Source organism: Glycine soja, chromosome 9 (genome assembly GCF_004193775.1).
Source record: "Glycine soja cultivar W05 chromosome 9, ASM419377v2, whole genome shotgun sequence".
In the NCBI taxonomy this organism is placed as follows: Eukaryota; Viridiplantae; Streptophyta; class Magnoliopsida; order Fabales; family Fabaceae; genus Glycine; species Glycine soja.
In genome coordinates this window covers 2,193,977-2,207,318 of record NC_041010.1, presented here as the reverse complement: position 1 = coordinate 2,207,318, position 13,342 = coordinate 2,193,977, and the positions used below count along the sequence as shown (strand labels likewise).

Sequence of the window (13,342 nt, the reverse complement as noted above, 5' to 3'; positions counted from 1 at the left end):
TTGTGCTTTCCTTTTGCAACAACTGAAGTTCCTCCAACAATCTTCTTAGCCAAATGGCATGACATGTGCAAGAAGTTGCAGCTACATACTCGGCTTCACAAGTAGAAAGTGTCACAATGCCTTGCTTCTTAGAACTCCATGTAAAAACACAATCACCCATAAAAAATACAAATCCGGTAGTACTTTTTCTATCATCAACATCTCCGGCAAAATCACTATCACAAAATCCCACAAGCTTATAGTTATTGGAGGGAGAATAAAACAATCCAAAATCAATTGTACCTTTCAAGTAACGAAGAATTCTTTTTGCGGCTTTTAGATGAGGAGAGGTAGGAGCCTCCATAAAGCGACACACAACTCCCACCGCATATAGAATATCGGGCCTTGTATTGGTTAGATACCTTAAACTCCCCACAAGACTCTTGAAGATCGTGGAGTCTACCTTCTCTCCTTCATCAAACTTTGATAACTTCAAGCCACCTTCCATAGGTGTGTTCACGGGATTGCAATCAAGCATATTAAATTTCTTCAACACTTCTTTTGTGTACCTTTCTTGTGAGACAAAGATACCATTCTCCGTTTGCTTCACTTCCATTCCCAAGTAATATGACATGAGTCCCATATCTGTCATATCAAATTCACGAGACATGGACTCCTTGAAGTCTTCAAACAAATTTGGGTTATTGCCGGTAAAGATAAGGTCATCCACATAAAGACAAATAAATAAGACATCACCATTATTAAAAGTTTTAACATAAAGAGCATACTCATTTTGACAACGAACAAACCCATTGTCTTGGAAGTACTTGTCAATGCGAGTATTCCATGCCCTTGGTGCTTGCTTTAGACCATACAACGCCTTGTTCAATTTCAAGACTTTTCCTTCTTGACCTTCGATGACAAAACCCATTGGTTGTTCAACATAGACATCTTCTTCAAGATAGCCATTTAGAAATGCCGATTTTACATCAAGCTGAAAAATTCTCCACTTCATTTGAGCTGCCAAGGAAATAAGAAGACGAATGGTTTCCATGCGGGCAACCGGTGCAAACACTTCATCATAATCAACTCCATATTGTTGCTTTTTCCATATTGTGATACCACTTTGTTGGAAGAAGAAGAAGATTTTATTTCATTTGCCACACAAAATACAAGAGTATGATCCCCTATTTATATTAAAATAGAGTGACTACTCACATAATTTGCTTATTCAAGAATACTAAATGCTCACATAATTACTTATTCAAGACTTTGTAACTCACAACCTTACAACTTTCATTTTCCACAATTTAAGGCTCATAAAACTTGTTATTATTATTTTTCTAATTAATATCTAACATAAAATTAATGTAATATAAGTTTGTTTGTTAGAGATTGCCTAAGTAGGCAATTTTATATTCTTCACTGTTTGATTCCCTATGCTTTGCTCGGACATACAGGAACATTCTGTTCACTCCTGAAAAATTTTCCTGGATCAACCGCAGTCTTAACCTTGACCAGCCTCTGAAAAAGCTGTTAATTCCAATCAAAGTCCCTATAATTCAAAAAGGCACTTCTGGGATTCTATGACACAAAAGGGGCCATGTAACTGTACAGCTTCCTAGCCTGATTCGTGAAATTCTTAGCCGCACAAGGCGAAGGATCAACCCAGTTCACAGTGTACTGAATCTTGAACAGTTTCCCCTTACGGTGAGGAATTTCAGCCATCTTCCCTCCGTAAGGGTTGAATACAAGCCTCGTTTTCCCCAACTTAATCATCCTCGTAATCATGGCCTTCACTCCTGACTTTGAGTTGAACATTGACACTTTTGGCACATATTATAGCAGGCTGGTTGATACGAATAGAGGACAGTGGTGCCTTGATTTCGAGAACAAGAAACCTCCTTCTACACTAATTATTCTAACTCAAATTCATCTTTACCTTCTTTCATTCATTATAGCTATATGTGAGTTAACAGAATGCATGATCCATAGAGGCAATAACAACTTCATAACAGAATTGGAAAAGTTGTAATTAATCTGTTATAACCAACTTCCTACTCTTATGATTTTATGCATACATATTCATCCAAATACGTGGGACGGGACGCTTGATGCTCCTATTGAGCCTACTGCTGCAGCTTCTTCCTATCATTCCCTAGCCCATCAAAGAGACACCTTGTCCTCAAGGTGTTGGATGCAGGAAGAGGATTCCAACTTAAAGTGGATGTAGGAATGAGTGAATGAATATTGTTGCAAAAAGAGAGCAATTTGGCAGCGACGAGAATGACAAAAATAGTGATGAGGAGGAAGAAGTGGTTGAGCCCGTGTCCCTGACCTTGACCACTAACACGATGAAAAGGGATAAGCCGACGTCTTAGGGAAGGGTGCGGCGGTTGGGGGGCTCTGAACGGACCCGGAGAATGGCCGCCCAGTGGTGGCATAATTCAGTTAAAACAATTTTGTTATCATAATTAAAGGCACTTTATTTAAGATGAAGAGGTGCCTTCGAGACGGCCATTAAAACATTATTCAGTTGTGTTTAAGAACAAAAAGCGATAAGATAAAAACGGTAACATAATAGTAATTTACAACTATTTAAATGTTGAAAAAATTGTTTGTCAACTTCTCAATTTTATAGCTTAAAAGCTACTTTTAAGCGAAATTTTGTTTGGTAAAAAATCTAAAGACTCTAATTTACTTGTCCAATGAAAAAAGTGTATTTATAAAATATTGTATTGGATTATTTTAATGATGATAAAAAAATATTTTAATTTTAAAAAATTATTTCTATGAATAAAATATTGTTTCAATGGTTATTTTCAGAAAATAAATATATTATTAATAAAAAATAAAATTGATTACAAATAAAAAAATGTTAGTTTATTCTATATTGTTCGATGGTATTTTTCTTTGCAACTAAGAGAAGTAAGAATTACTATATAAAAGCAAGTTAAATAGTGATAAAAATTTGTAGAAACAGAAAACGCAATTGCAGCTTTTAGAAAGAAAGAAAGAAAGAAAAACAAAAGAACGGTGCAACCTAAAAAAGAAAACAACTAAAAGAACCACAAGCAAGAATTCGAACGTAGGACCTCAAAAAAAGCTCTGTATAAGCTACAAATTAAATTCCAGTTTTATACTTTTTTTGTATTATTTTGTGCCTTAAAATAAGCTAGTTATTTTTGTAGAGCTTTTACTAAAAAAGTGCGTGGCCCAGCTGCTTATAAGCAAAAGTTGAGCTAAAAAAAAAACCAGGCAACCCTGAGTATTCTTTTATAAGAGTCACCCTCCACCAAGTCACCATACATTAACACACGACAATGGCGAAACCTAGTTTATTCTATCTTTCAGCTGCTTTTGTTTTACTGTCTGTTTCCAGTTCGTTGTCGGCACGACCCCCAAATCCCCCAATCCATGACACTTTTCTTCAGTGCCTCACGCAACATGCAAACTCCACAACCCCACTTGCCGACATAGTTTTCGACAACACAAACCCCAAATTCCCCATTGTGCTCGCAAACTACATCCGAAACGCCGGTTTTAACACCTCCTCCACGACGAAGCCGTTACTCATCGTAACTCCCATGGTAGAATCCCATGTCCAGGCTGCTGTATTATGCGCCAAATCTGCCAACGTTCAACTCAGAATCAGAAGTGGAGGCCATGATTATGAGGGCCTCTCTTACATCTCCCCGAAACCCTTTATCCTCCTTGACATGTCCAACCTTCGCACGATCACCGTCGACGTTAAAAACGAGCTTGCCGTGGTCCAAGCCGGTGCCATTCTTGGCGAGCTTTATTATAGGATCTGGGAAAAGAGTAAGGTTCATGGCTTCTCTGCAGCGGTGTGTCCCACTGTTGGCGTTGGTGGCCATATCAGCGGAGGAGGGTATGGTACCATGTTGAGAAAATATGGCTTATCTGTTGACAATGTTATTGACGCTCAAATTGTTGATGTGAAAGGAAATCTTCTAAACAGAAAAACAATGGGGGAAGATCTTTTCTGGGCTATTAGAGGAGGTGGAGGGGCCAGTTTTGGTGTCATAGTGTCGTTTACGATTAAAATTGTTCCCGTGCCGGAAACGGTTACCTTTTTCCGAGTTGACAGGACTTTGGAACAGAATGCCACTGACCTTGTGTTGCAGTGGCAGCAGGTGGCGCCAACCACTGATGACAGGCTTTTCATGAGGTTACTATTGTCGCCCAGTGGGAAAACTGCTACAGCCTCGGTTGTTGCTTTGTTCCTCGGAGGGGCTAATGAGCTTTTGCCGATTTTGGATAAGCAGTTTCCGCTTCTAGGGTTAAAGAAGGAGAATTGCACTGAGGGGAGGTGGATTGATTCTGTTATCTGGTTTGATGATGAAGAGGCTTTTGAAAAGGGTGCCAAACCTGAAGTCCTATTGGAGCGGAATCCCAACTGGGCTCTTTTTCTTAAAAGAAAGTCTGATTATGTTCAGAATGCTATTCCCAGAGAAGGGTTGGAGCTTTTGTGGAAGACGATTATTGAAATGGGGAAAACGGGGCTTGCTTTCAACCCTTATGGCGGGAAAATGTCTCAGATTCTTCCTGATGCAACTCCGTTTCCTCACCGTAAAGGGAACCTGTTCAAGATTCAGTACTCTGTGACCTGGTCAGATCCATCACCTGCTGCGGCTCAGAATTTCTTAAATCAGACTAGGGTTTTGTACAGTGTGATGACCCCATATGTGTCGAAGAATCCCAGAAGTGCCTTTTTGAATTACAGGGATATTGATATTGGCACTAACAGCTTTGGTAAGAATAGCTTTGAAGAAGGGGAGGTTTATGGGGCCAAATACTTCAATGCCAATTTTCAGAGGCTGGTCAAGGTTAAGACTGCGGTTGATCCGGAAAACTTTTTCGCGTATGAGCAGAGTATTCCTGTAAGTCCCACCAAAGCATAGAGGAATCAAACAATGGAGAATATTGCCTAGCTACTTAGACCTCTCTAACAGACAAAAGTGTATGAGAGTCTATTCTATACTACAATTTTTAGTTTCAAATAATCCCTAACGCAACAAACTGTTAGTTTGTGTAGTTATAGGAAGATTTTGTATTAAATAATAGACTAAAACATGTCTTTGGTCCCTATTAAATGATCACCAAAGTTTGATTTTAGTTCTTAGGAAATTTTTCTTCTATTTTTGGTTCCTTTTATAATGTGGTACCTTATTCTTTGGAGTTATATTTGGAGTTAGAACCCACTTTTTGTTGACACGTGTAACTATGTTTTTTTTTTTTTCTTTTTCTATCATCCCAACCTCCTTCCTCCTCTTCTCCTTCCCACTCTCTTCCTTTTTTCCCTCTCCAACCTTGGTACCTCTGCAACGTCCTACCTCCAACACCACCACCACGAACCAGATCCGTCGCAAAAATCACCAACCAGATTTGTCCCCATCACTTTCTCTTGGCATAATCCTTTGCTCTCTCTTGCGATTTGTGAACCCTAGGTATGTCATCATCATCGTCGTGGTTTTTTGTTGTAGCCACAAACCTAAGTTGTTAACTAACTCCTGATTTTGTATTAACTAATTCTAGCTAGTTTGCTTAGGTTAGTTGTGCTTTAGTTAGTTAACCAAGTTGATTATCCTTGTAAATAACTATAAATAACGTAGTCAGCTTCCTTTGCAAAGCAAGTAATATCAGTATTATTTTCTCCTTCATTCTATTACAGCTTCTTTCTGTTTTTGCACTATTGCTTCTCTTGCATTGCGATTTGTTTTCATTCTTCATGAGAGAATCAAGCTTTGATATAAGTTGTCCACGGGTGCCCCTTCGACCCTTGTCGTCGCTTTCTCTCACCAAATCTTACAGTGGCAGCAACACATCGATAACATTGTTACACTTGCTTGTGCCTCGGAGAAGATCATTGTGGATCTTGGTGTTCCTAATTTTGTCGATGCTCACTAATTGCTTGTCATTGCCAAACACCATGTCTTGAGATCGTACACCCTGCTGGAATCACGAGTCACGCTGACATTTCACCAAAAACGACTTCGTCTTCCTACACTGTTTTGATGCCTTTCTTTATTGTCTGGGTTTTTCTTGGGAGGTTTTGCTGGTGACGGGGAAGTGTTGTTCTAGTAACGTGTTTGTGATGTTTCGTATGGCTTGGTTCTAGTTTTTATTTTGGTAAATTTTACCCATTTATTATTCTCCCTTTATTTTCATGTTTCATCATCTAAGTTTTTCAATTGCAGTTTTCAGTATATCTTGCACATATTCTGCTTGTTACTGGGCATAGCGTATTCTTTGAGGGATTTAATTTCAGTTCTCATTTTCATTTAATGTTCTTCTTTGGGTGGGTTGGTTTTTGTTCTACAATTATGGGGGTTGATGTTTTAGGAGTTTTGTTGTTTCTGATGGACTAAAAGTCATTCTGTGTTCATATTCTTTGATTTTTTTTATAAAAAAAAAAAAAAAGCTTTGATTCATTGGTCTTGCTGTTGTTGAGCTTGATTTGGGCGTGAATCTGAAATTTTTTATATGATTCTTGCTATTTGGAGATTGATTTTTAAATTTCAGAAATTATTTTTTCTGTCACGATTTTTAACTTCCAAAAATTAAATCTTAAGATTTAAATTAAAAAATATGGTATAAGTTTAGATAGGTTCGGAATCATTCAATCCTTGCTCTAGGGGAAAAAGAATAACACATTTTGGTTCTACGGGGCCAAAAATAGACAAAAATTTTGTTGGGACCAACACCAAAATTTAGTAATTTTATAGGGATAAAAAAATATTTTAACCTAAATAATATTATTTTATAACGAAAAAAAATAATCAAGTCTTTTATGAAATTATTTTTTTGACATATAATAAGTAAAACATTAAAAATAAATCAAATTAATAATTTTTAGATGACATGTTTTACAGTTGACAAAACAATTATTATTGTTACAAAGTATTATAAATGATTGTTGAAACAAATATGTAAATTTTTAGTTATTCTATATTCTAAGCACTTAATAAAAAAAAGTAAAGATAAAAATAATTCAATATCGTATGATCTTATATGCTGAAATTGATGAAATATATATTGAATTGTAACAAAATGAAATTTTTTTGTAGGAATATGTTTCTAACACTAAAGATTTTTAAGTTTTAATCTTGTGTTGCACTTTTATGTCAATTTGTTGGTTTATCAACGATAAAAAGATATGTTTTTAAGAGTAAAGATTTTTAAGTTTGAATCTCATGTTGCATTTTTATGTCAATTTTTTTATTGTATCTTAATCATGTTGTTCATAAAAAAGAAACTCTAACTAGTTTATTTAGGTTTTGAAAGATTTCTCTATAAATAATATTTGAAGTGATATTTTAACAATCTAGCTCTGTTATTAATATTAATTAGTAATATTATGTAAGTTCTTTATCTTTATTAATATAAAAATTTTCACTTATTTTGCAATTGACACTATTTTCGTGTATAATAATATTATATAATAAACACTAAATTTATAATTAAATTTACAAATATTTTGTTAATATACTATCATTTTATAACCTTAAAACATAAAAAAAAATTGAAAAAAAATATTAATAATCATTAATATTTTTTATAAAAAATTTTAAACAAAAATAACATAATAATATATCATAATAGGATCATACAAATAAACATCAACTTTGATTATCCTGTCTTCCTTCAAGTCACTCACAACACACAATTCAATTCATTTCTCAGTAACATAAAAGTTCTAAAAGGAAAAAAAGAAAAATTAAATGTTCTAAGCTCAAGCTCAAATCGTAATCTCACTAACCTTCACCCAGATCCTTTTAAAGCTTATACATGAGAATCTTTCTTTTCCTAAAATAAAAGATGTTTCGTCGAAACTTTGACAGAAAAAAATACAATTGAAATTTCACATAAAATTAAATAAGCATTAGAACTTAGAAGAACAAATTCTCAATCCCGAGGAAGAAAAGATTAATAAACAAATCATCGATCTTAAACCATCTTATTTATATAAGACTAAAGTTTCTAACTCCACGATTAAAATTTAATCATGCATCATAAAGATTTTAACAGTTAAGAAAAATGATATTTTAAAATTAAATTTTAAATGTTTATTTTATTGTAATATACGTTTCATTTTATTATGCATTAAATGACAGATACGATAACAGAGGGAAACATTGGTTATTGTTTCTCTTTTTTATCTCTCGATTATTGTTAGCAAATACGTTACATAACAAATAATAAATATTTAATTTTGGAAATGATTACATAATGTGTATTTTATTTTATACAGGACACAATTTTTGTTCATAATCGGAATTTCTGAAAGTGATGCAAAATCACATTTAATTTCTTTGAGCAATGATAGCAAATTTATTCTTCCTAATGGTTAATTACACGTTTAAATTTAATTTGGTATGATTAATTTATTTTAATGAATTATTTTGAAAAGGGTTTTCAAATCAATTTTAACAAAAAAATATCATTTATATCTATCTATATATTATATAAAGCACATGCAATTGGTAAATTAAGCTGGGGCACGCTTTTATAGGTATGGCAGGGCACGAAATCCTCATTAGTGCATTCTATGTGTTTGTGAAAAAGTCCCAAAAAGAATTTATCAATTTCGGTTATTAGTTTAGTGTTAATCTTTAATCCCTTTTTATCAAAATCATTTTTGCAAATTTAATTCCCAATTCTTTGGTAGTGCAAAGGATATTTTAGTAACATTTTTTTAAACAAAATCAATTGAAAATTTAACCGAAAATTTAAAATAAGAAATGAGTAAAATGTTATGTATTTGAATTTGTCACGATAAAGGAATTGTATTTTTTAATATATGAGAAAGATAGAACATTGTAATATTCACATTTCTTAAAGTGAGAGGAGTGTATTTTTTATCCGTGCTGAATCTTTTTTTGATCATAAGAGAGGAGTATAATTTATGCAACGCTATATTATTTTTAATTATGACTAAAGTTAGATAAATAGCTGGGTCTTTTTTTATATACATAAATATGAGTTTTTTTTGGGGAAAGTTTATTTAGAAGCACTAAAAAAATAAGAAAAAATATGAAATAAGTTTTTTCATAAGTTTAATTTAACTTTGTTTTTTACTGAATTAAGCTCAATTATTTAACTTATACTTTGAAAAAATTCTGTAATCTATTAAAGAAGATTTCAATTCATTTTTTTTCTCCTATATAAAATTATATTTGGATAACTTTGCCTAAACAAAATGAAAACTTTACCCAAAAAAAAACAAACTTTACCAAAAAAACCAAAATGTTAATAATTAAAACATAATATTTTGATCATAATTAAAGGCACTTTATTTAAGATGAAAAGGTGCCTGAGAAGGCCATTTAAACATGATAAGATAAAAACGGTAAGATAATAGTATCTTACAAATATTTAAATGTTGGAAACAAATCCCCCAGTTCGAAATTGTATACAAGTTTAATATCGTGACATTAAAAACAAAAGTTTTCTCACACAAGCTTTGTTTCAAATTTTAATTAAAAAATAAAGTCAATATTTTTTATTAAATCATTTTTATAAATTAGAAATAAAGAAATATATTTTCAATTTTTTCCTTCATTTTGTCCACCGATTTTTAAAAACAAAATGAAGTTAATATCACTTTCATGAGTATAGAAAAAAAAATGTATTCCTAAATTTCAGTTTCATAATTCTCTTTGTCTCTTGAATTTCAAACTTTATCCTCTAAATGATATTATTGTTTTTTTTTTTAAAACTAAAATAAGGATTTTATTAATAGAATGATATATTTACATCAGTGTACCAGAGGTACAAAGGGAGGTTCATCAACAAAAAAGGACAAGTCCTCCATAAAACCAAAAGATGTGTTGGAAACAGCCAAAAAAGTATCCCTTATATATATGCCCCAGTAGAAACAAAAAACATCATGTATATGTACCCAGTCGAACAAAAACATTAATATTGATTTGTAACTTCCAATTTATCCCATATCTAGATCGTGGTCATGGTTCAAAGAAATTAACCATTGGTGAGATACATCACTCTGGAAAAGAGACACCGGTTCTATTTCCATTTCTATAAGTCATCCATTTCCAAGCTGATGCCTTAATCTTCATCACTAAACCACCCAGAATTTCTGGTTTTTCTTTCTACCATTACCATTGTAGAACCCAGAAAATTGACAGAATGATCCCTTTAAACGATATTATTTGTTCAAACGATATTAAAAAAGAAGCTTATCATATTCATAATCAATTCCTTTTATTCTCTAATTAATATTATTAAATTAGGAAAAATACTTCCTTGTAGAATCAAGTATATATATATGGACTTAAGATATTTATTATTTTGCAACGGATGACAAATTATCTTGACAGAAATAAAAAAGCAAAAAGAAAAAATATATACACAAATCTTTGTTTAAAGGAAAAAAGTATAAACAAATCTTTGTTAAAAATATACCAAAAGCTGTCAGAAATTTTATATGACAAGTCAAAAACCAATTTTATTAACTCCCATAAACATTTCAAAATTTATAGTTTAATTAAGAAAATCCGCAAGGATTTTTTTTACTTTCTTGGACAATAACCGGGATTGAGGATCCATTTGGCCAGGCTTTTTTTTAGCTTATAAGATACTTTTTGTAAGAGTCACCCTCCACCAAGTCACCATACAATAACACACGACAATGGCGAAACCTAGTTTGGCCTATCTTTCAGCCGCTTTTGTTTTTCTGTCTGTTTTCAGTTCATTGTCGGCACGATCCCCAAATCCCTCACTTTATGACACTTTTCTTCACTGCCTCACGCAACATACAAACCCCTCAACCCAACTCTCCAACATAGTTTTCGCCAATACCGACTCCAAATTCCCCACTGTGCTTGAAAACTACATCCGAAACGCCCGTTTCAACACCTCCTCAACGCCGAAGCCATTACTCATCGTCACTCCCCTGGTAGAATCGCACGTCAAGGCTGCTGTAATATGTGCCAAAAGTGTCAACATTCAACTCAAAATCAGAAGTGGAGGCCATGATTATGAGGGCATCTCGTACATCTCCCAGAAACCCTTTATCCTCCTCGACATGTCCAACCTTCGTAAGATCACCGTTGACGTTAAAAATGAGCTTGCCGTGGTCCAAGCCGGTGCCATTCTTGGCGAGCTTTATTTTAGGATCTGGGAAAAGAGTAAGCTTCATGGCTTCCCTGCAGCGGTGTGTCCCACTGTTGGCGTTGGTGGCCATATCAGCGGAGGAGGGTACGGTAACATGTTGAGAAAATATGGCTTATCTGTTGATAATGTTATTGACGCTCAAATTGTTGATGTGAAAGGAAATCTTCTAAACAGAAAAACAATGGGGGAAGATCTTTTCTGGGCTATTAGAGGAGGTGGAGGGGCCAGTTTTGGTGTCATAGTGTCGTTTACGATTAAACTTGTTCCTGTGCCTGAAACAGTTACCTTTTTCCGCATTGACAAGACTTTGGAACAGAATGCCACTGACCTTGTGTTGCAGTGGCAGCAGGTGGCGCCAACCACTGATGACAGGCTTTTCATGAGATTAATATTGGCGCCCAGTGGGAAAACCGCTAGAGCCTCGGTTGTGGCTTTGTTCCTCGGAGGGGCTAATGAGGTTGTGTCGATTTTGGAGAAGGAGTTTCCGCTTCTAGGGTTAAAGAAGGATAATTGCACTGAGGTGAGTTGGATTGATTCTGTTATCTGGTGGAATGATGATGAGGCTTTTAAAAAGGGTGCCAAACCTGAAACCCTATTGGATCGACATCTCAACTCGGCCCCTTTTCTTAAAAGAAAATCTGATTATGTTCAGAATGCTATTCCTAGAGAAGGGTTGGAGCTTATATGGAAGAAGATGATTGAGTTGGGGAAAACGGGGCTTGTTTTCAACCCTTATGGAGGGAAAATGGCTCAGATTCCTTCTGATGCGACTCCTTTTCCTCACCGTAAAGGGAACCTGTTCAAGGTTCAGTATTCTGTGACCTGGTCAGATTCATCACCTGCTGCGGCTCAGAATTTCTTAAATCAGACTAGGATTTTGTACAGTGAGATGACCCCATATGTGTCGAAGAGTCCCAGAAGTGCTTTTTTGAATTACAGGGATATTGATATTGGTACTAACAGCTTTGGTAAGAATAGCTTTCAAGAAGGGAAGGTTTATGGGGCCAAATACTTCAATGACAATTTTCAGAGGCTGGTCAAGGTTAAGACTGCGGTTGATCCGGAAAACTTTTTCAGGAATGAGCAGAGCATTCCTGTAAGTCCCATCAAAGCATAGGTGAATGTGAAGAATATTGCCTACTTAGATGTCTCAAACAAAATTGTATTTGATTCTATTCTATACTATAATTTTTAATAATATTTCATAGTTCTTCCATATCACATATCATATTTCTAATTTTTAGCAAATCATTTTATTCTCCGACTAAAAACGCATTAAAGTTTTTAATTTAAGTTTACCATTTATCTTATTCTTTAATATTTATTATTTGTATTAATTTTAATTGAATATATTTGAATGTTAATTGATAAATAAATAAAATTAAAATTAAACTCAACTATGAAATATGCAAACTGGAAGCTGGAAGATGAATAGTGTCTGTATTCATGGTACGTACGTTGATGAATAAATAGATCGCAAAGCTTAAAAAGATTAAAAAAAGTAGTTGGACCAACCAAAGGCAAAGAGGTAATAAAGCATTAACAATTTAAGAGTGAAAAGCCGAACTAATATTTTATGGTTTGGAGATTTTGCATGATGTTTTATGATTAAGCTTTGAGAGGGAAATTTCAATTTCTGGTCTGATTCTTGGGCAACAAAAATTCCCATTTCTTAACAAGTTCCCTGGGTTGACATTCATGATTTGGAGTACAATGTAAAGGATGTTTGGCATGCATATGCTGATGGTTAATGGTTGGAAGTTGCACATGTCTCACACTAATGTACCCCTAAAAGTGTCCCATCATATAGTCCGTGCCTAATAGAGGATGTGCCAGATTTGTGGATGTCAAAGACATCTCTGGATTGTTCTAAACCAACACTAAACCAAAAGAGAATTTTAATGGCAATTATTTTGTCTTTTAACAGCAAGTAAAATAGCCATCAATATATTTACCGGCAATAGAGTTAAGCTGGCGTTACCTGGTCCCTAAAGCTAGCGGCAATTTTTGACTGCTGGTAAAGCCTTCTCTACTAGCGGAAAACGTTGAGGATTTGTAATGGCAATAGTAGCAGCAATTTGTATAGCCACCAAAAATGTTTTCCACTATCTACTAGAAACTGGCTTGTTCTTTAACCCGAGAAGATGCAGAATTATTTGATTGTCACTAAAAGTCTTCGATGATCGTAATTTTACAAGCGAAT

At 34.2% G+C, this 13,342-nt stretch overlaps 2 protein-coding genes across 2 annotated transcripts; both read left to right on the top strand.

Moving 5' to 3' along the window:
- The first annotated feature begins 3,301 nt into the window (after positions 1-3,301).
- Positions 3,302-5,370, top strand: LOC114367637 (berberine bridge enzyme-like 21). Its single transcript, XM_028324820.1, has one exon. It carries the CDS (start codon positions 3,303-3,305, stop codon positions 4,902-4,904), a length of 1,602 nt encoding a protein of 533 aa, XP_028180621.1. The 5' UTR covers position 3,302; the 3' UTR covers positions 4,905-5,370.
- A 5,283-nt stretch (positions 5,371-10,653) lies between these two features.
- Positions 10,654-12,256, top strand: LOC114425804 (berberine bridge enzyme-like 21). Its single transcript, XM_028392768.1, has one exon. It carries the CDS (start codon positions 10,655-10,657, stop codon positions 12,254-12,256), a length of 1,602 nt encoding a protein of 533 aa, XP_028248569.1. The 5' UTR covers position 10,654.
- Positions 12,257-13,342: the final 1,086 nt, after the last annotated feature.

Coding starts and splice junctions, on each gene's coding strand:
- LOC114367637 (XM_028324820.1), top strand. CDS start 3,303: ATGGCGAAACCTAGTTTATTCTATCTTTCAGCTGCTTTTGTTTTACTG.
- LOC114425804 (XM_028392768.1), top strand. CDS start 10,655: ATGGCGAAACCTAGTTTGGCCTATCTTTCAGCCGCTTTTGTTTTTCTG.